This window comes from Mesoplodon densirostris, chromosome X, assembly GCF_025265405.1.
Source record: "Mesoplodon densirostris isolate mMesDen1 chromosome X, mMesDen1 primary haplotype, whole genome shotgun sequence".
In the NCBI taxonomy this organism is placed as follows: Eukaryota; Metazoa; Chordata; class Mammalia; order Artiodactyla; family Ziphiidae; genus Mesoplodon; species Mesoplodon densirostris.
This window is the reverse complement of record NC_082681.1, coordinates 120941541-120964315: the sequence shown is the minus strand read 5'-3', so window position 1 is coordinate 120964315 and position 22775 is coordinate 120941541. Positions and strand designations below refer to the sequence as shown.

General features: G+C 39.0%; 1 protein-coding gene across 1 annotated transcript; it reads right to left on the bottom strand.

The window, feature by feature from the left end:
* Window positions 1-767: 767 nt before the first annotated feature.
* Window positions 768-22481, bottom strand: EIF1AX (eukaryotic translation initiation factor 1A X-linked). The gene is made up of 7 exons (XM_060087419.1): window positions 22243-22481; window positions 13197-13280; window positions 10746-10849; window positions 9611-9661; window positions 7411-7492; window positions 5951-6042; window positions 768-2973 (listed from the first exon to the last, which is right to left on the bottom strand). Exons 1-7 carry the CDS (start codon window positions 22256-22258, stop codon window positions 2968-2970), a joined length of 435 nt encoding a protein of 144 aa, XP_059943402.1. The 5' UTR covers window positions 22259-22481; the 3' UTR covers window positions 768-2967.
* Window positions 22482-22775: the final 294 nt, after the last annotated feature.

The window sequence follows — 22775 nt, the reverse complement described above, 5'->3', positions numbered from 1 at the left end:
TTGTTAAATCTGTACACAATACAAATAAAGTATAAATCCAGCTAGGTATTTTATTTGAAACATGCTTTTACCTATTAGATTACTCACTTGCTCTGAAGTCAATACTGACAGCAGTTTGTATCTATTCAAGATGTTATGCAATGTCCTACAATTTAATATTTACACAAGATAGATGAGATTAAGTTAAACTACAAGTCACCAGGAGTTCTGTAAGCAACTATACTTATAGCCATGATTCCACAGATGTGGTGAGTAAACCAATGGCCACTCCTTAATAAAATACAAGAATTTTCATCATGCAGTTTACAGGCCCCGTAAGAGGTGGTCTCTTTGAGAGGCTGGATTTTCAAGAAAGATTCAACAAACAATTAAATCTTGACAAGTCTTTTTTTTTTTTTTTTTTTTTTTTGGGTATGTGGGCCTCTCACTGTTGTGGCCTCTCCCGTTGCGGAGCACAGGCTCCGGACGCGCAGGCTCAGCGGCCATGGCTCACGGGCCCAGCCGCTCCGCGGCATGTGGGATCTTCCCAGACCGGGGCATGAACCCGAGTCCCCTGCCTCGGCAGGCGGACTCTCAACCACTGCGCCACCAGGGAAGCCCTTGGCAACTCTTTTTTTACACAAAGACTTGGTCTGGTTATTTAGCCAACTTAGTAACACAACTTATTTATATACTCTAATTGGAAGTGGAATAAGCACTGCATGAAAAATGCACACCTATCAAACTCATTAGTAATAACTATTACACTCTCTTAGCAGTAAGAATCATTATTCTTGGATTTCAAAGACTTTATTTTCTTTCAGGGCATACTTTATAGCACTGTATTTATAGGAATCAAACAGTATAACAACAAAAAATGTTTTTTTTTCTTGAGGACCACTTCCATTCCTCCTTTGAAATATAATCAAATCAATGAAACTAATTTCCACATTAAAGACAAGTTAGTAAAATAATTCCTCCAAGTAGTGTTGCATATGAACTACAAGTTTACCCCAACTATTTTAATCATTATGATTTGAGATTTTCTAGGGTACAACAGCACTAGATTGGGCTGTTACTACCTAGGCAAGAAAAGAAAAATGTCACCTGCAAACACATGAATTGGGGTAAGAATCTTTAGACAAACCATATTGTTAGAGGAGGTTAAATAGAAAAACTAATGTTTGAGTTGCACCACCCCTACCATGAACTGTAGCACAGATGCAGAGTCAAAACATTCTTGGTAAAACAATGTGGAGGAAAGATCTACATATACCACAAATTTACCAAAACACTTTTATGTACAGAAGCCTAAATATCTCAGGAGGTTTAGATTACCGACAAAGATGATCACTAAGTCAATTCTTCAAGGCTGGTTCCGTACGAGTACTAAAAACCAGTCCACGGTCTCAGACGCATCCCACCTAGCTTAAGTGTTCAGGGACTCCATAGAGTAAGAAACATCAACTGCAATTGTCCACTCTTAGTTTCTGTTTTTTGATTTAATGTTTTATAGTACCTCAGATTTTTATTCCAGAGTTTGCACACTTAGGAAAGGAAATTATACTAAGCATGGGATCAAAGATGTGCTTATTAAAAAAAAAAAAAAGATGTGCTTATTTTCTGAAGCCATGTGAAGGTTTAATCCTCTGTGTATTACTTTTCAACACTGAAGCGTTCTCTGGAGACCAGTAGAATAAAAGTTTCACAAGCTACATGAAGGATTTCTTTTACAGTTGCATACCACTTCAATGTGGCTTGTTAGCTCTAACTAGCCCTGCCCTTAATTTCATCTTACTAGAGTTGATAATGAAAAACGAACAAAGGGTAAATCTAAATTCCCAATAAAATACAAGCAAAAAACACCTGTACACACAATAAAATACATCCTAAACACAAAGTAAGGGTATAATATACTCTGCAGCATGAGACTGTCTTTATTATATTTCTCCACTGTATGTAGTTCTTCCATTCAGAAATTAGAGACCATCTTTTCATTAAGTTGTTATTCCTTCTTCTTTCCCCAGCTTAGGGATACTTTCCCAAAGGCTTAATTTGTACAAACTGTTATGAAATTAAATTTTCATTTACACATAACTTAAGTGTTTATAAAGCACTCAAAATTGTAGCTCACACGTATATGACTTCTGAAAATAAAACGACACTTTGAACATAACCTTTTTGTTCTGCAAAAATATTCTACATACATGCATATGATCAAAACAATCTTTTGTTGTTTGGGAAATTTCCTATGCACAGTAAGTTAAAAAAAAAAAGTTGACAACTGTATCAGTATCTCCAATGTTAAGATAACTTGGTGCCATCTAGTGTTTGATTTCTGCAACTACCAACTTTACAAATTCAAAACTGCTATTAAAACTCAGGTTCTAAAAACCGCCTTTTTTGTTGATGTTTATAGTGGCAAAATAAGATCATGAAAACAATGTATACAATATCAAAATTAGTATAAAAATAGTCACATGCTACTTAAATATGAAAACCAGACCAATCATTTTTGACTTCAAATGCAGATTTCTGCCTCCATTAAACTGTACCAAAATCTCAACGGGACATTCATCTAAGTAACTGGAACATACAAAAACTCATTGTACAGTAAACAGGCTAGTCAAAACTAGGGCTTAATTATAAATCATAATGCGTGTACGGCAAATGATTTATTCAAAACATCCATTTACTTACTGGAAGTGGTCAAAGTGGGAAAGGCAGTAATGCATTTTTTTTCTCTTTTAGAAGAGCAGATGTGGTCTTTTACCCACAAGCTCCGTCACATCAAAAGAACAAAGTGGGTTTAACATTTAAGAGTATTCAGCATTACCAGTTTTTAAAGAAATACCTTAGAAACAAATCATTCTGCTTTAACAAACTGCACTCATGCTAATGAAAATTTATTCTTTAACGGGTCACAGCCAAAATCCAAATTGTTGAATAATCCTCAAAGAAAGTGGAATGTGAAAGGTTGAGTTCGACTTAGATCTGGAAGGAAAAAGAACATCAGATCAACCAAAAGAAGAATTTTTATATTCCAACAGTCTATCACATGTAAGGGACACATGCACCCCCTTAGGCTATCTGGGAAACAAATCCAGTTTGAAGAGGAAATTCTGAACACTAGGTCTTTCTCAATTCTGGTCTGCTGTCATTGAACCTTTACAACATCCTTCAGAATGCTATACGTTATGCAGAATATTCTCAATAAAGTTTACTATCTCCCTTTTGCGCTACTGATTAGAAATTTATTTTGGGGGTGGGGACAGACACAGGGAGTGTTACTTCCTTGAGAAACGGAAAAGTGACATACCAAATTCTCCTCCCAGTCAACCTGGTTATAGGAGTGAAGCCTAGAACACATATAAACCATTTGGAGAAACACCTTAGGGAAGAAGTAAGATTCTCAGGTGATAAACAAAGCGACCCTTACGAAATGTCCAAGATAACTCAAATTCCTTTGATAACTACTATCTTCACTATCCCTTACTACCAGCCTCAGTGCTGAAGAAGCACTGGCACAAACTGAGAAATACTTTTCTTAGAAAAGCTTAACCCTATCTAGATCCTCACCCTATCACCTCTGTGTATGTGGCTTCATACTGAGGTATGTACTCTGACTAGGTTCTTTATTTCCTTAAAAAGGTCTTCTACCCCAGCTAAGCTGTCAAAATTTTGGGATCACCCCTTAACCTATTAACACAGTAGTAGTTCCATGTCAGGTTCTTGTCACAGAGTATCATCGATAAATCTACTGTCCAAGTGTCATTAACAGCTTAGTCACAAGAATCCTCTGGCTCAGGGATTTCCAAAGGGAGATAACATAAAAAACTGAATGATATGGTTCTGAAGAACCTACGGGCAGGACAGGAATAAAGACACAGACCTACTAGAGAATGGACTCGAGGATATGGGGAGGGGGAAGGGTAAGCTGGGACAAAGTGAGAGAGTGGCATGGACATATATACACTACCAAACGTAAAATAGATAGCTAGTGGGGAAGCAGCCGCAGAGCACAGGGAGATCAGCTCAGTGCTTTGTGACCACCTAGAGGGGTGGGATAGGGAGGGTGGGAGGGAGACCCAAGAGGGAGGAGATATGGGGATGTATGTATATGTACAGCTGATTCACTTTGCTAAACAGAAGAAACACACCATTGTAAAGCAATTATATTCCAATAAAGATGTTAAAAAAAATAGAATGATGGATTTATTTCTTATCCCTTTTCATTTTTCTATTTTAGGGTATGCTCTGAAATACAGTACTGTATGTTTAAAAATTCATAAATGCAAATACACACTGGAGATATGTACTCAAATTCTCTTTAATTCATCATGTATTCTAAAATGGTTTGGAGATGCATCAAAATGTAAGATGGACTGAAGGATGAATAAAGGTATAGACAGATATGTGATAAACCAAGTACAGAAATGTTAATTATAGAATCTCAGTGGTAGGTATCACTTAATTCAGACTTCCCCGAGACCAGCCTTTGTTTTTTTTTCGGTTGGGTTTTTTGGTTTTTTTTGGTTTTTTTGGCCGCACCATGTGGCTTGTGGGATCTTAGTTCCCTGACCAGGGATCGAGCCCAGGCCCTTGGCAGTAAAAGTGCAGAGTCCTAACTACTGGACCGCCGGGGAATTCCCAGCCTTTGTATTTTTGAAAAGCTCTGGTAATTCTGTTGCACAAACAATCCCGGTCAGGAGCAACTACTCTAGGTATACTAAAATTTCATCTTTGAATAAAATCAAACATTAGTACTATTATTTTTAGATTTATATACACAGGTGTTTCTGAACTACATTTTTATTTAAAAGGGTTTAAAAAGAAGAGCCCAACCCAGATTTAAGAGTAACTTATAATATCACCCCAGTTATTAAATAGATTTATATTGCCAGAAACTAAGTTTGAACTTCATTTAAATATTTTAACAGCAGAAGGGCAATGAGGCACTTATTCTTGTGAGCATTACTGTTTTACTGTGAGAAAAAACAACACATTTTCCTCAAAATTAACACACCAACTCCAAACCAAGAGTTTGTCAATAGGGCATATCCAACAGATAAAATAATATAACTGGCAAAAGGCCTCAATTTTAAGAGGGCGCTTTTTTTTTTTTTTTTTTTGGTGGCCATGCAGCACAGCTTGTGGGATCTTATTTCCCTGACCAGGAATTGAACCCCGGCCACCACAGTAAAAGCACCGAGTTCTAACCACTGGACCATCAGGGAATTCCCTTTAACAGGGCTTTTAATGTTAATGTTGTAATTCCAACACTTCATATGAAACTGGTTCAAACAAGATTATTCTTCTAACATACTAGTGTTTCAATTAAGAGAAGGCACGTTTGTATAACACAGGGAATATAGCCAATTACAGTAACTATAAATAGGGTATAACCTTTAAAAATTGTGAATCACTGTGAACTTCCATGGTGGTCCAGTGGTAAAATTCCGTGCTCCAAATGCAGGGGGCCCGGGTTCGACCCCTGGCCGGGGAGCTAGATCCCAGATGCATGCCACAACTAAGAAGTCCGCATGCCACAACGAAAAAAAAAAAAATCCCACATGTCTCAACTAAAGATCCCGTGGGCCACAACTAAGACCGGGCACAGCCAAAATAAATAAAATAAATAAATATTTTTAAAAAAATTGTGAATCACCTTACAGTACACTTGTAACTTATATAATATTGTACATCAACTATATCTCAATAAAAAAGGCCTGTTTCTTTGATAAAATCTTGTATTTCTCATAATTGTCTGCTAAATTTCTTAATAGTTATCTCTCTAGACACCCTTAACTTAAGCAAGTTGAGATTCCAATGCCTAGCATTCATATTGCCAAAGCAAATATTGACCTTTTTAGGAAGAAATACTGAAAAAGATGATAAAATTCTCAAAGCATAAACAGTTTGACTAGCACAAACAAAAGTTGAAAAACTCAAGGTGAAAAACACTACTTACATCATCAATGTCTTCATCATCATCTCCAATGTCATCAAACTGGATTTCATCATCATCTCCAGGACCAAATGTATCGGTTTCATTGATTTTAGCTAAAGAAACAATAACAAATATACTCATATAATATAACCAAGATGTTAGTAAAATGAATAAATTGCCCACTAAAAGAAGTGGTTGGATATCAAATGTTGAAGTATAAAGGAGACTCTTACAAGTCAAACTTTTTTTTTTTTTTTTTTTTTGCAGTACGCAGGCCTCTCACTGTTGTGGCCTCTCCCGTTGCGGAGCACAGGCTCCGGATGCGCAGGCCCAGCGGCCATGGCTCACGGGCCCAGCCGCTCCGCGGCATATGGGATCCTCCCAGACCGGGGCACGAACCCGTATCCCCTGCATCGGCAGGCGGACTCTTAACCACTGCGCCACCAGGGAGGCCCCAAACTTTTAATTTAAGTTTCATTACCAAAAAGATCCTCTTAACTTCTACCTAACAACCCTAGTATATAGAACAGTACTTTACACAACAAAATCTCTAAGTCAAAATGGAAACAATTTTCTTTTGCTCACAAAGGTATTTTTAGTGAGGCGGGCTCTAATTACACAAATTCTAAAGCTATTACAACTTCCAGCTACACTTCAAAAAACGTCTGAGCACATGCTAACAAGCCACAAATCATCAGATAAACTCATCAATCAGAAAAATTTGGTCAAATCATGCTTATCCCTAAATAACAAAAATGAACCAGGAAGTGCTAGTCCTCTTCCCAGATATATTAGCATTTCCTAGATTGGAAATGCCAAGTAAATAATTTCAGCAGGATTTTCATGCTCAAGTAAAATTATAGTTTTCCTGATAATATGCAACAGAACCAAAAAATAACTTCCAAGCGAAAAATGTAGCCTTACAAAATAGTATGTAAAGTCACTTCCCCTTTGATGAGGTCATGAGAAACTTATTTTTATTTAAGTTTTATGCGTTAAGAACGCATAACTTTTGTACTGCAGGGGAGAAACAAAAAACGTTGATTTAACAAAATCCTACGGATACTATGACACTAGGATAAGATGAACTGAAAACTGACTTTTTAATAAAAATCGACAACAGTACCTAATTGTTATCCTTGCTTCACATTTAAAGTAGATGAATAATGACAGTCTCTTTAGAAAGGAACTTTCAAATAAATACTATAATAAATTTATTCCGTTGACTGGCATTACACAGAAGTTTAGGGCTTATAAAGGATAATTCCTCACCAAAAGTATATTTATTAGGAACAGAATCCCAGTTACTTTTCTCTTAAGGTGTCTAGTATTATGAAGTACAGGCAGGCATACTTGGAATGAATCACGTAAACTCAAAACTAAACATGCAAAATCCACAAAATTCTACCAAAATTCCTTCATCTAAATACCACCAGATACTAACACCATATAACAGGTTAATGTAATATCTCAGACATTACCATGTTCTGGAAGTTCGCCATATGCCTTCAGACTTCTAGCCTCATCTGCATTGTACTTTAAAATTACATCAGCTTTATTATCCTTAAAAAAGAGACAAATAAGATTTACAAATGATTATGCCAAAATATTATCCGTTATTTCATAATTTCAAACTGGACAGAAAATTAAATTTCACTGTTGTGTTATAAACTCCTCTCCTTTTTCTAAAAATTTGAAGTTTTCTCCTACCCTCTGAAAAACATCCTTGGGTTTAACCCAGTATAAAGAAGCTTGCATGCATAAATGAATAATGATCAACAAGCTTAGGGAAGACAGTTATAGATTTCACTTCAATAAGAGCAGAACTGTACAGACCCAATCTTTTGGATTATTTATAGTTACCCTTTGATTAGAAGTCTTTTGAAATACAAAAGTTCCCTGGGGCCATAATTTACAGGTGATTAAATACTCTAATTCAAAAATTGAGACCGGTATAATGACCCAAGGAAATTATTATACCTTTCCACGTATCAGTGGTTCTTAGGGTACAAATCCATCAGAATCTCCTATGGAGCTTTTACACCTCCTAAAGACAGATAAATTAGGAGATGTGGAGTGAAGCCCATGAATGTGTATTTGTAAAAGATATGGGTATTTCTGATGCAAGTGTCCCACTGAAAACTAATGCTTCAGAATGTTCACACTTCCCCATCCGAAAGGAATCGGACTCAGTTAAGGAAGAAAAAAAGGGTTGAAGCTGATTGTTTCAACTTCAAAAATTCTTAAAGGCAACGTAAGCGATCACAGTGATCCAAGAATGGTGTGATTCAGACCAGCACTTATTAAAACGGTAATGTGTACAGAAGCCCAAGGGGATTCTGGTTAAAACGCACATTCTGATTTAGGAGGCCTGGGGTGAGGTCCAAGAATCTGCGTTTCTAACAAGTTGCCAAAAGCTAGCGATGCTACTGGTCCCTGTACCACCCTTTAAGTGGCAGGGGCATAAAAGAAGGATCATGGGAGATTAAGAATTGGAAAACTTAATGTGGCTGTCATTTTATAGTATGAATGTTACACCTTTCAGAACCTTGATTTCCTTATCTGTCAAACAGGGAACTAACTAATTCTTCCTACTTCTGGGGTTATCTTTAGGATCAAAAGAAGAAAATGGACATTAAAATGGTATGAGTTTAAAGCAGGCTATCTCAACCTCAGCACAGTTGATATTTTGGGCCACATAATTCTTTGTTGTAGGGACTGTCCTGTGCATTGTAGGATGTTTAGCATCCCCCCGGTCTCTATCAACTAGATGACCAGCCCTGACCCCTACCCCCAGGTGTGAAAACCTGAAATGTCTCCAGACACTGCCAAATGTCCCCTGGAGGAAAATAATCACCCACGGTTGAGAACCATTGATTTAAGGTAAAGATTTTAATTCTTTATTCTAGAACATATATTTAAAAAAATCGAAGTACGATCAAAGTTATAAAAATAGAAACACGATCACTCAAAATATAAATACATGGTGATGAGTTCCAATAGGTGGAAACCAAATGGATTTCATAGCCCTACCATGAGTAGAGTCTCCAGGTTGAGATCATGAAGGGCAACTACCACTTTCTTCCTAAGTGCTCATCTAAATTTAGAGCACATACTTTTATCATGGTTTGTACTGCAATTACTTGTGTGCCTGTCTTACCCTCTCCACTACCAGGCCATAAGCATTTTGTGAGATGACAGCTTGACTCATTTAGTTGTATCCCCTAGAGTAATGGTTTCCAGATTTTGATTTCAAGATGTATAAGTTAAAAAAAAAAAAAAATGGGGGCAGGCATTCCAACATAAAATTATTTTTATCTTGCCAACTAAGAACACCAACAAAACCACCACAATATAGTATCCCTCATTCCAAAAAAGGGAACTTTTTAAATATCAAAAAGGGAAAAAGGACTATTTAGCTTCATGAAAAATTCATACTGTCTGTGATTCTTCTATAGTGAAAATGCAGACTCTACAGACTGGCATTTGGGAAACATGATCCCTGGGGTACCTAGCACAATGCCTAAGACAGAACTGGCCCTTAAGAAATGTTTGTTGACACAATGGTGAATATCATACTGGCCTGGAACTGGTCAAATACGGTTATGACTTATGTTCTAAACATTAATTGCTCATAAAATTCAAGCAAGTAAACAATGAAAATTTTAATTTTGTTTTTACCTGGTAGTCCCGTAGACCAACCAATATGATGTCTGAGGTATTTATCCAGACCTATAAAAGTAACAGGAGGTTACATTTAAAATAAAAATAATCAATCAAGAGCAATGTTGAGTCAGTCTTCCAATAAAATACACATATTATTCAGCCAACTGTGGGTAAAGTACCTGTATTTAGAATGAGGAAAAAAAACTACAGTAAACAGCTGAGCCACTTTCAGATTTTCTATAATTTGGGATATTAGAAAAATAACAATCTTATTTAACTACTTGACAGTTTAATAATTCCAGAGGACTAATGATTAGTTTAGATATTAAGGGATTCTTAATACTGAACCCCTCTAAGTGGTTAGTTATCCATTACAACGTATGTGAATAGTAAATTAGGAATGTGGTTTTATCTCCCTCCCTTCCTCCCTTAAACCCACCCAAATACACACAGGAAACAGAACTCCTTTAGTTTGGTAACATGAGCATTAACAAGACAAATTTTTAAAAAATCATAAAGCCAGGGATGGAGCGACTTTTAACCAACCTGATCAATAAATCTGCCTGAACACCTACCCTGATGAGAAATGAATCACTACTTTCCAAGGCAGCCCATTCATGATCTCAATTCAGGAAATTTAATATTAATACAACACTTACTTACTGTAATTCATATTCAAATTTTCTTAACACTCCTCACAGCTATTTCCCCCACCCTCAAACCAGAACCCAAACAAGGGCCACCTACTGCATTTAACCATTGCGTCTCTTTAATCTCCTTTACATTGAAACAGACCGCCCTGCTGTTTTTTTTCCATTCATGACATTAACATTATATATATTAGCAGTCAGGCCATTTGTTTTGCAGTGTGTCCCTCAATTTGGACTTAATTGTTTCCTCATGATTAGATTCAGGTTAATCATTTTGGGGCAGGAATACAACATAGGTGATATAAATGAGTCTTTAGACAGATACCTGTGTAAAATTACCACCAAAGATCTTGCTGTTTTGACTTAGAGGTAAATGACTGTTCTACTGAAATCTTTTGGGAACTTACAAAAATGAGGTCCTTGGCCCATAAAAACCTTAGAGCCATTTTTTCCCCTTAACCATAATTTTATATTAAAGTAAAACAAGTCTCCACACTTACCTTCTTTCTCAGTTTCCCTCTGATGTGACATAACCTCTTTACACCATCAAAACACATCGCTTCTAATCGTCCATTTCCCAACATTTTGATTACTTGAGCATACTCTGGAGGAGGGAAAGGTAAAGGGTATAGGATATTGCTGAATTTTTGATAAAAGCAACTTAAAAGTCCACATACTGGGGCTTCCCTAGTGGCGCAGTGTTTGGGAGTCCACCTGCCGATGCAGGGGACACGGGTTCGTGCCCCAGTCCGGGAGGATCCTGCATGCCACGGAGTGGCTGGGCCAGTGAGCTATGGCAGCTGAGCCTGCATGTCCGGAGCCTGTGCTCTGCAGCAGGAGAGGCCGCGGCAGTGAGAGGTCCGCGGACCAAAATAAATAAATAAATAAATAAAGTCCAAATACAATTGATTAGGGCATACAGGTGTGTTGGTTAGGAATAAGTATATGCAGTAAAATGAGTACAAGGGAGTGATAAAACACCAAGCTAGTTAATGGCAGAGCCAGAACCAAGACTGTGTAATGCCATTTCTATGACAAGCTGTCCCTGCTACCAGAAATATTTTAATTACCTACTCATTTTGAGTTAAGTGGACTGTCCACTGTCTTCATGACTGTATGCTCTACTTCTGGAGATCAAGGTGGCCTGTCCCAAAATGTACACTAAAATGTATCTCATCAATCTCTCACTTTGGATCCTCGCCCAATTTTGGTCTCCTTTCCCTCAGAAGAGGCTAACTGCAACACAATTTTTGGTACACTGGCAAATAGAAAGCAGCTTATATGTTATTAATGTCTTTGTTAAATTAGAATATCTTAGTGATTATTCTAAAGTTTTTGTAAAGCTGGAAAGATGTTCCCAGACAAAATGCCAAACTTTTAATCAAAAATCTTTCTAAAAGGGTACCCAGGAAGCCACACTACTTCACTGCCACTTGAAAAACTGAGATTATGAGCAGTGGCTTGCACACGGGCCGTCTCTTCTGTCATTAAATGACAAAAGACCGGAGGTGGGGGGGGGGGGGAGTCGCTTCAGAACCTTTAGTTTACTCAAGTTGTATGCAAGACTGATCCCCAAAGAGGACATCCACCAATCTGTAAATACACTGAAACAAAACTTTCAAAGGCTCAACTGTGGTGTTGACAAGTGGAAGTGAGTTACTCAGACTACAGTGAACCTAGCACCCACCTAGGGCCTCAACATGGTTGGTCGATTTAAAGGCAGCCTCTCTTCCAAAGTGGGGGGAAAACATGAAAAAGGAAAAGTAATGGCAGTCAAAATAAAATCAACTGCTAAAGGAGGCGAGAATCAAGGGTAAGAAATAAAAGGGTCTTTTAGCCAAATAACATGTTTCACCTTTAGTGGCTTATATACTCACGGCATGAACAAATCTACCAAGTTCTATAAAAAGATAATTAGAAAAAGTTCTTTCTTAAAAACTGCTGGAAATTACTGGGATAACTAGAAAAATTTAAATATGGACTATATACTAGATAAATAATATATTCACATTAAAATACCTGAGTGTGATAATCCTACTGCAGTTATGTGAGAGAATATACTTGTTCTTAGGAGACACATGATGAAGTAAGTAGTAAGGGAAAAGTATCATGTCTTCAACTAACTTCCAAATGGTTCAGGAAAAAAACACACACACACGCACACAAAGATGAAGGGGCTAAAGGAATTCATGGTACTTACACTGCAACTTTTCTGAAAGTTTGAAATTACTCAAAATAAAAACATGGGAAATGGGGATATATATATACGTATAGGCGATTCACTTTGTTATACAGCAGAAACTAACACACCATTGTAAAGCAATTATACTCTAATAAAGATGTTAACCACCACCCCCCAAACCCAAAAAACCATAACTCTCAAAAACCAAAACCAAAACCAAACCAAAACAAAACAAAACATGGGAAACTAGTGTTATGTATCTGGCACTTAACAAAAATCTTAATCAGTTTGAAAAGGTCAACGGTTCAGTTTCATTTTATTATATTTTATGAAATTACATGTAATTTACATGCCTCAGATGCATTCCTCAAATACCCATAGTCTACTGAACATACTATGTAGTACCATTCGCTATCAAAAAAAGTCTACTAAGTCATGGAATTGTCAACCATAGCTTTTGAGGCTTAATTCCCTCTGAACTGTTCAATTCATTCCTAGTTGTAACATGAGTGCTCACATAAAACAGTGAAACATACACATTAACAGAAATGCCATCAATCCTCAGCGCACGCCGAGTACACCAAGAAATAACTACCAGAAGAAAGGCTCTGGAGAAGTGTGGGGGATGAGAAATGGAGAAGAGCAAAAGGGGACATGCGACTGTTTGCTCAGGATTATGAACAGTATCTCTTTTATGTTGAGAAATTGAAAACCTTACTTAAGAAAGAAAACTATTACTGAAAGAAACCTAACTTACGAAAATGCTTACCTTGCCCATCTTCTTTGAACACCAGCTCTCTTTTTTCAGATTCATTCTCATTCTTACCTCTGCGCCTATTTTTACCTCCTTTACCTAATGGTTTTAAAGAAAAAGACATTAATTATCTGCAAAACAGAAAAAGAAACTAAACTAGGGCTTACAAAATGTTCTTTAAAAGCAACTTAAATTATAAGAAGTACAACCTACTATGTGTAAAATAAATAAGCTACACGAATATATTGTACAGCACAGGGAATATCATATTTTATAATAACTTTAAACAGAGTCTAATCTACAAAAATACTGAATCACTATGACGTACACCTGAAACTAATATAATGTTGTAAACCATACTTCAAACAAACAACAAAAACCTGAAAAAAAAAAGAAAAATTAAAAAATTCACCTAATTTGGTCATGTAACTCCAATCATATTAAACATACACATATTGTCACTTCCCTACCCTTCCTGGAAATCCCTTTTGGGATACTGCTGACATAAAATACAAACAAACCAAAAGGAGGTATCATAAACATAACGACTACTTGGTTGAGTACTCTGCTCAGTGAACTCCTCCTACAGTGGCCCACAAGGACCAAGGAGGGATATATAATGGATCACGATAAATTTTATAAAATGGGGTCTCTCTTGTACCTGTTTCCCCAAATGAAAGGTCTATGTGCAAAAAGAAGATAATTGGGCCAGGGCGGGGGGTGGGGGGGGTAAAGTTTTATCAACTGGAAAGGGACACTGATTTTCTGGCAGTAGAGGGAGAGCAACAAGTCTGGCAACCCTGAGAGTTTACATTTTGTCCTATAGCTGTAGGATACATCAAGCAAGTTAAAAAGCAAGGTACTTAGAAACAAATGACAATGGAGACATGACGACACAAAACTTGCGGGATGCAGCAAAAGCAGTTCTAAGAGGGAAGTTTATAGCAATACAATCCTACCTTAAGAAACAGGAAACATCTCAAATAAACAACCTAACCTTGCACCTAAAGCAATTAGAGAAAGAAGAACAAAAAACCCCCAAAGTTAGCAGAAGGAAAGAAATCATAAGGATCAGATCAAAAATAAATGAAGGAAACGATAGCAAACATCAATAAAACTAAAAGCTGGTTCTTTGAGAAGATAAACAAAATTGATAAACCATTAGCCAGACTCATCAATAAACAAAGGGAGAAGACTCAAATCAATAGAATTAGAAATGAAAAAGGAGAAGTAACAACTGACACTGCAGAAATACAAAAGATCATGAGAGATTACTACAAGCAACTCTATGCCAATAAAATGGACAACCTGGAAGAAATGGACAAATTCTTAGGAATGCACAACCTGCTGAGACTGAATCAGGAAGAAATTGAAGATATAAACAGACCAATCACAAGCACTGAAATTGAAACTGTGATAAAAAATCTTCCAACAAACAAAAGCCCAGGACGAGATGGCTTCACAGGCGAATTCTATCAAACATTTAGAGAAGAGCTAACACTTATACTTCTCAAACTCTTCCAAAATACAGCAGAGGGAGGAACACTCCCAAACTCATTCTACGAGGCCACCATCACCCTGATACCAAAACCAGACAAAGATGTCACAAAGAAAGAAAACTACAGACCAATATCACTGATGAACATAGATGCAAAAATCCTCAACAAAACACTAGCAAACAGAATCCAACAGCACATTAAAAGGATCACACACCATGATCAAGTGGGGTTTATTCCAGGAATGCAAGGATTCTTCAATATACGCAAATCAATCAACGTGATACACCATATTAACAAATTGAAGGAGAAAAACCATATGATCATCTCAATAGATGCAGAGAAAGCTTTCAACAAAATTCAACATCCATTTATGACAAAAACCCTGCAGAAAGTAGGCATATAGGGAACTTTCCTCAACATAATAAAGGCCATATATGACAAACCCACAGCCAACATCGTCCTCAATGGTGAAAAACTGAAACCATTTCCACTAAGATCAGGAACAAGACAAGGTTGCCCACTCTCACCACTCTTATTCAACATAGTTTTGGAAGTTTTAGCCACAGCCATCAGAGAAGAAAAGGAAATAAAAGGAATCCAAATTGGAAAAGAAGAAGTAAAGCTGTCACTGTTTGCAGATGACACGATACTATATATAGAGAATTCTAAAGATGCTACCAGAAAACTACTAGAACTAATCAATGAATTTGGTAAAGTAGCAAGATACAAAACGAATGCACAGAAATCGCTGGCATTCTTATACACTAATGATGAAAAATCTGAAAGTGAAATTAAGAAAACACTCCCATTTACCACTGCAACAAAAAGAATAAAATATCTAGGAATAAACCTACCTAAGGAGACAAAAGACCTGTATGCAGAAAATTATAAGACACTGATGAAAGAAATTAAAGATGATACAAAGAGACGGAGAGATATACCATGTTCTTGGATTGGAAGAATCAACATTGTGAAAATGACTCTACTACCCAAAGCAATCTACAGATTCAATGCAATCCCTATCAAACTACCACTGGCATTTTTCACAGAACTAGAACAAAGAATTTCAGATTTGTATGGAAACACAAAAGACCCCGAATAGCCAAAGCAATCTTGAAAACGAAAAACAGAGCTGGAGGAATCAGGCTCCCTGACTTCAGACTACAATACAAAGCTACAGTAATCAAGACAGTATGGTACTGGCACAAAAACAGAAATATAGATCAATGGAACAGGATAGAAAGCCCAGAGATAAACCCACGCACATACGGTCACCTTATCTTTGATAATGGAGGCAAGAATGTACAGTAGAGAAAAGACAGCCTCTTCAGTAAGTGGTGCTGGGAAAACTGGACAGGTACATGTAAAAGTATGACATTAGAACACTTCCTAACACCATCCACAAAAATAAACTCAAAATGGATTAAAGACCTAAATGTAAAGCCAGACACTATCAAACTCTTAGAGGAAAACAGGCAGAACACTCTATGACATAAATCACAGCAAGATCATTTTGGACCCACCTCCTAGAGATATGGAAATAAAAACAAAGATAAACAAATGGGACCTAATGAAACTTAAAAGCTTTTGCACAGCAAATGAAACCATAAACAAGGCGAAAAGACAACCCTCAGAATGGGAGAAAATATTTGCAAATGAAGCAGCTGACAAAGGATTAATCTCCAAAATTTACAAGCAGCTCATTGCAGGTCAATAACAAAAAAACAAACAACCCAATCCATAAATGGGCAGAAGACCTAAATAGACATTTCTCCAAGGAAGATACACAGATTGCCAACAAACACATGAAAGAATGCTCAACATCATTAATCATTAGAGAAATGCAAATCAAAACTACAATGAGATATGATCTCACACCGGTCAGAATGGCCATCATCAAAAAATCTACAAACAATAAATGCTGGACAGGGTGTAAAGAAAAGGGAACCCTCTTGCACTGTTGGTGGAAATGTAAATTGATACAGCCACTATGGAGAACAGTATGGAGGTTCCTTAAAACACTACAAATAGAACTACCATACGACCCAGCAATCCCACTACTGGGCATATACCCCGAGAAAACCATAATTCCAAAAGAGTCATGTACCAAAATGTTCATTGCAGCACTATTTACAATAGCCAGGACATGGAAGTAACCTAATTGTCCATCATCGGATGAATGGCTAAAGAAGATGTGGCACATATGTACAATGGACTATTACTCAGCCATAGAAAGAAACGAAACTGAGCTATTTGTAATGAGGTGGATGGACCTAGAGACTGTCATGCAGAGTGAAGTAAGTCAGAAAGAGAAAAACAAATACCGTATGCTAACACATATATATGGAATCTAAGAAAAAAAAAGGTCATGAAGAACCTAGGGGTAAGGTGGGAATAAAGACACGGACCTATTAGAGCATGGACTTGAGGATATGGGGAGGGGGAAGGGTAAGCTGGGACAAAGTGAGAGAGTAGCCCTGACATATATACACTACCAATCGTAAAATAGATAGCTAGTGGGAAGCAGCCGCATAGCACAGGGTGATCAGCTAGGTGGTTTGTGACCACCTAGAGGGGTGGGATAGGGAGGGTGGGAGGGACACGCAAGAGGGAAGAGATATGGGGACATATGTGTAACTGATTCACTTTGTTATAAAGCAGAAACTAACACACCATTGTAAAGCAATTATACTCTAAGAAAGATGTAAAAAAAAAAAAAAAAAAAAAGCAAGGTACTAACTGCCTGAACTTGGAAGTAACCAAGATGTCCTTCAGTAGGTGAAAGCATAAACTGTGGTACTTCCATACAATGGAATACTATTCAGCAATAAAAAGAAATGAGCTATCAAGCCCCCAAAAGACATGGAGAAACCTTAAATGTATATTACTAAGGGAAGGAAGCCAATCTGTAAAGGCTGAATAGTATGATTCCAACCATATAACATTTTTAAAAAGGCAAAACTATAGAGTAAAAAGATCAGTAGTTGCCAGCTGGGGAGCGGGGAAGGAAGGACAGGTGAATAGGTGAACAACACGGGATTTTTAACGCAGTATGGTACTGTAATGGTGGATACATGTCACTATATATTTGTCAAAAATCCATAAAACGTACAACACAAAGAATGAACCTTAATGTAAACTATGGACTATCTATAGTGGCTCCTGGCCCCCACAGTAGGGTATCTCTCCACAGCATTTTGTTCCCATTCTAGAACCTAAACCACATTGGCAGACATTCCAAAAGACGGAAGAAAGGTGTTAAGTGGTAGCGATACTAAGGGACTCACGGGAGGAGCCTGGAAGCAGCAAAAACAGGCTCACAGCCCAAACAGAATAAAGAACGTGCACCTGGCCACTGCAAAGACAGACTCTTAACTTCTTGAGTCATGTGCGCTTACTCTGTCCCGGGGGCAGGGGGCAGTCTCACAATGCTCTGTGCTATGTTCGGCAGGCCTCCACAATGTCCTGACCCACCCAGAGCCCTCAGAGATCATTTCCTAGAAAGAGAAAAGTATCCTCTGCTTCAAGCCACCAACAATGCCAAATCTTCAAAGCAGAGTGGGCATTAGTGCAAGTATCACACCTACTTTGTTTACTGAGTTACATACTTAGTTGGAAAATTCTTTGAATCAATCACTCAAGAGTAATCCATACATTCCTAAGGACTGGTGATTTTAAAACTAAAAGTAGTAACTTCTTTAAAGTGTGGGAGCACCTTACCCCAACTGCTCTTCATAAGTGGGCCCAAGGCTACCTTTTTTCCCTGAGGTAATAAACTGATAGAATCTAGAGCATTCTAGAGGAAATAAGCTGCTAAGAATCAGTCCAAATCAAGTCATTCAACACACAGTTAGTGGCAACTTATACCCTTACATGTGTAAACATCACTAAGATTATATTCACAGGCTTTGGCTTTTCCAATGAATAAAAACAGAAAAATAATCATGAATTTATTTCACATTAGTAAACCTCATCTCATAAAACTCGGGAGTCTTGAAAAGTACTGTTCCTCTAAGATAACAACTAAAGATAACAGATGGGTTTTACAACTATAGGAATGCTAAACACCAAATTCAGAATGGTGGCTACCTCCTGGAAGAGATGAAGAGAGGGAGGCGAAGGGGATTGGGGAGGGGAACGAACACACAGGGCTTTAACTGAATCTGTGTTGTAATTCTCAAGTTCAGAGCAATGGGTTGATTCCCAGGCGTTCACTGCATTATTTTAAATTTTTGTATGCCTCATGTGTTATTTATAAAAGAATGATTCATTGCTTGTCAATTTACCATAATTAACCATTCCCTGATCATCCCCTTCCCTATTTTATTGCCATGTAATGAAATGAACTTTAAAGGAGGTTTGTGAACTAGATGTGTTTTAATGTAGTTCAGTCCCGTTGGAACCAAAGGAGAGCCTATTATTCACCTAAGGGTGGAGTCAACAGAAGGGAGGTGACTTAATCCAACCATTATTTACTGAGCATCTACTAAGTGTCAAGTGCTAGCAACCCAATGTGGCTTCTCATTGCAGTGGCTTCTCTTGTTGCAGAGCATGGGCTCTAGGTGCGCAGGTTTCAGTAGTTGTGGCATGTGGACCCAGTAGTTGTGGCTCGCGGGCTGAGCTGCTCCGCGGCATGTGGGATCTTCCCAGAACCAGGGCTCGAACCCGTGTCTCCTGCATTGGCAGGCGGATTCTTTACCACTACACCAACAAGGAAGTCCGAATCGCTCGCTCACTTTAAAGTGGCTAACTTTATGTGATATGACTTTCACCTCAATAAATTAAAAAATATAGTATGCGATATTAGGTATATTATATACGTACATTTAGACACCCTTGAGACAATAGGGTAAATTTGAAAATGGACTGGATGTTGGATGATGTTAAGAAATTATTGTTAGAAATTTAGCACTGATAATGCAACTATAAATATGTCCCTCTGCCATTTGGGCCACTGACACCGCAAAAGCCCGCCCTGAGCTGTGGGCCTCCGGGAACCCCATCCAGCCAGAAGTTGAGCACCTGTGCTGGTCCTGCAGCTTTCCTCTCAGAGCTTCCCCACCCCCACCCTTCTCCTTGGCCTGCTGCTGCCTGTTAGGCCCTGCCGCTGGGAGGCTGCAGAGGGCAGGCTGGAGCAGAAAAGGGGATTTGCTTCTGGGTTTTACTGGCATAAACTCAGCAGCAGTCTTCTCCTGGCTGTGACTGCTTTCAGTGGTTGCAGATGATTCCCTTTTGCTTTGCCCCAGAACCAACCTCACAGAGTCCTCAAAGACCCTGCTATCGACAGCGCCCCCTCTTTAGAGGTCTGGGCCCCTCCTTCAAGTTTTGTCAGGTTTGTTTACTTGTTTTTCTTTAATTGGAGTATAGCTGATTTACAGTATTGTGTTACGTTTCAGGTGTACAGCAAAGTGATTCGGTTATACATACATATGTATATATCTAAATTCTTTTTTCCGATTCTTTTCCATTATGGTTTATTACCATGAATTCAAAATATTGAATATAGTTCCCTGTGCTCTACAGTAAATCCCTGTTGTTCTTGTCAGTCTTAATAATAACAACCTCTCTTTTTTCCCTCCAGTTCTAGGAGCCATAGCTGTTTCTAGCGATTGCTACCTTGGGGTGGTTCCCTTTTTGCCTTTTCAGCTCTCCAATACATGGGTTAACCAACCTTTATATTATAATGATTTTTTTTTGATGTGGACCATTTTTAAAGTCTTTATTGAATTTGTTACAATATTATTGCCTGTTTTATGTTTTGGTGTTTTGGCCGTAAGGCATGTGGGATCTCAGCTCCCCAACCAGGGATCGAACCCGCATGCCCTGCATTGGAAGGCGAAGTCTTAACCACTGGACCACCAGGGAAGTCCCCTATTCTTTATATTAAATTTTGTCTGTGAAAATAACTTTAATTGCTATCTTTTGACAGGACATGACTGATGCATCAACTGCAGACAGTTATTCATTATATTTGCTTTATAGCTTATTGTAGGTCTGAAATCTTTCATTCTAATATTTTCATTTTACCATTTTAATTAGCAACCAAAAAATACAAGGTAGCTAGGAATAAACCTGACAAAAGATGCACATGAAATGTAAGGAGATATTAAACAACACCTAAATAAAGGAAAGATATACTACATTCATGCATGGGGAGACAAATATCCCTAAAGATGCCAATCTTCTCCAAACTAGATACTACTTCTCCAACAGAAGTATCTAGTTTGTGTCTTCTCCAATAGATACTACTATTGCCCTTCAGAACTTACAGTCTAGTGAGGAAATCGGGAATCTCATCGCCAGAAATAAAGGTGAAAATAAGATACCTAATGAATGGATCCAGTTACCATCTCAGAGGGGATAAAAGATTATGTAGGTTACAAGAAAACCATGACTTTGAAAACCCTATTTTGTCACCCCGTCTTTACCAGAATAATTAGCAGTAATATACTTGCTACAAAAAGGAACTGCAAGGAAGAGGGCAGTGAGGTGGAGTGCCCTGAGAGAGCTGCACCAAATCTCGCACAGAACTGCAACCAAATACACCAAGGAATAAAAAGAGTAGTGACAGCTACAAAGAGGAAATGAGGTAGAATGCCTGGAGCCAGCTGTGAAGTAAAAAAGAGAACAGAGTAGGCCTGGGTCAGGGCAGGGGTCTCAAAGATGACTAATCAAAGGAAACTTGTGGGTTGTGAAATACATGCCTCTCCTGTAGGAAAATACCTTTTCCCTGTTTCGACTTCCACAATTTCCTTTGAGAAACTGTAAGAATACTGAAGACAGAAACACCGTTAAGTCTTAAAAAAGGAGAATTTCTTTAGGACTGTTCTGCTTTTACCTAGATTAGGCCTTCCATTTTGCAAATTCCAAATAAAATTATCCTCAAATCTGATAGTTTGTGAATATATGGCCTAAGAATGGAAGGAACTTAAAGGTCTTTACTCCCATCACAATATATACCGATCTGGAGCAAAAGTAGAAAACTTGGCTAAATATGGAACAGGTGTTCTGGGAAAAAGAAAACCCCGTAAAAGGATGGGTAAGAGTAAGTCTCTAGAGAGGAACCTTAATGCATCAAGGTTTTGTCCACTATTTACAAAACAGAGAGGGAGTAGTCTCAACAATACCCAACAACTGCCCATAAAGAATTCCACGCAGGAGTACCTGATGGCCACTTAAAACAGGCATCACCCTTTGAAAGTTAAGAACTGCCGGGAAGGCCAAAGACGCCCATTTGCGAAGCCCAGGCGGCCACGGGGGAGGTCTCCCCACAGGTCCCTATAGTGCCGGGGTCAGTCTGGCGCGAATCTGGAGAAGCACACGTTTTCCCGCAGGAGGCCCTACAAAAATGGCGTCGGCTCCACCCCACTGTGACCAAACTGGAAGACAGCAGTAACTTCCCAGCTCCTCTCCCGAGCCCAGAATCGCGTCCGGATCGCCCAGCTGCGTGCAGGCAGGGCGGAGAGGAAGGTTACTGCCGCCTAGGAGATCCGGAGGTCGCATGCAGAGCCGGGGAGACCGGGCCGAGCGGAGTCGTGGTCCCGGGGGGCAGGCGGCATTACCTTTATTCTTAGGCATGGCGGTGACGACGGCCTCGCTGCGTCTCCGACTCCTGGCGGTGTGTGGTGTGTGTGGGTGGCGGCGGCGACTCCTCCGAGGGGCGACGAGTGGGACAGCGTGACACGAAGCAGGCGAGGGAGAGCGGGTCGCGGGCGCGAGAGAGTCTAACGGCCGAGCCTTCCCGCGCGTGCGCGAGAGAGTCTAACGACCGAGCTTTTCCGAGATTTGCCTGCGCCCACGCAGAGCCGCGACAAATGGCGTCGCGATTGTTACGTCACTTTTCCCCGCCTCCCAACGCCAGCAGGGCCCGCCCCCCCTCCCGGCCCTACGGCGCAGGCGTGGCCGACTGACGCCTATTGTTAGAGCGGAGGGAGACGCGGTTCCGGAGCGTTTACCGCAGTGCCAAACCCCTTGGGGGACTGGGCGGTGAGCAGGGAGAAGGCGGAATCCGGGAGGGAGTGGGCGGGGCCCAGGCACCACAATAAAGGCAGGTTCTGGTAGCGCCCGCTGCTGGCTGCTTTGTGGCAGACTGGCG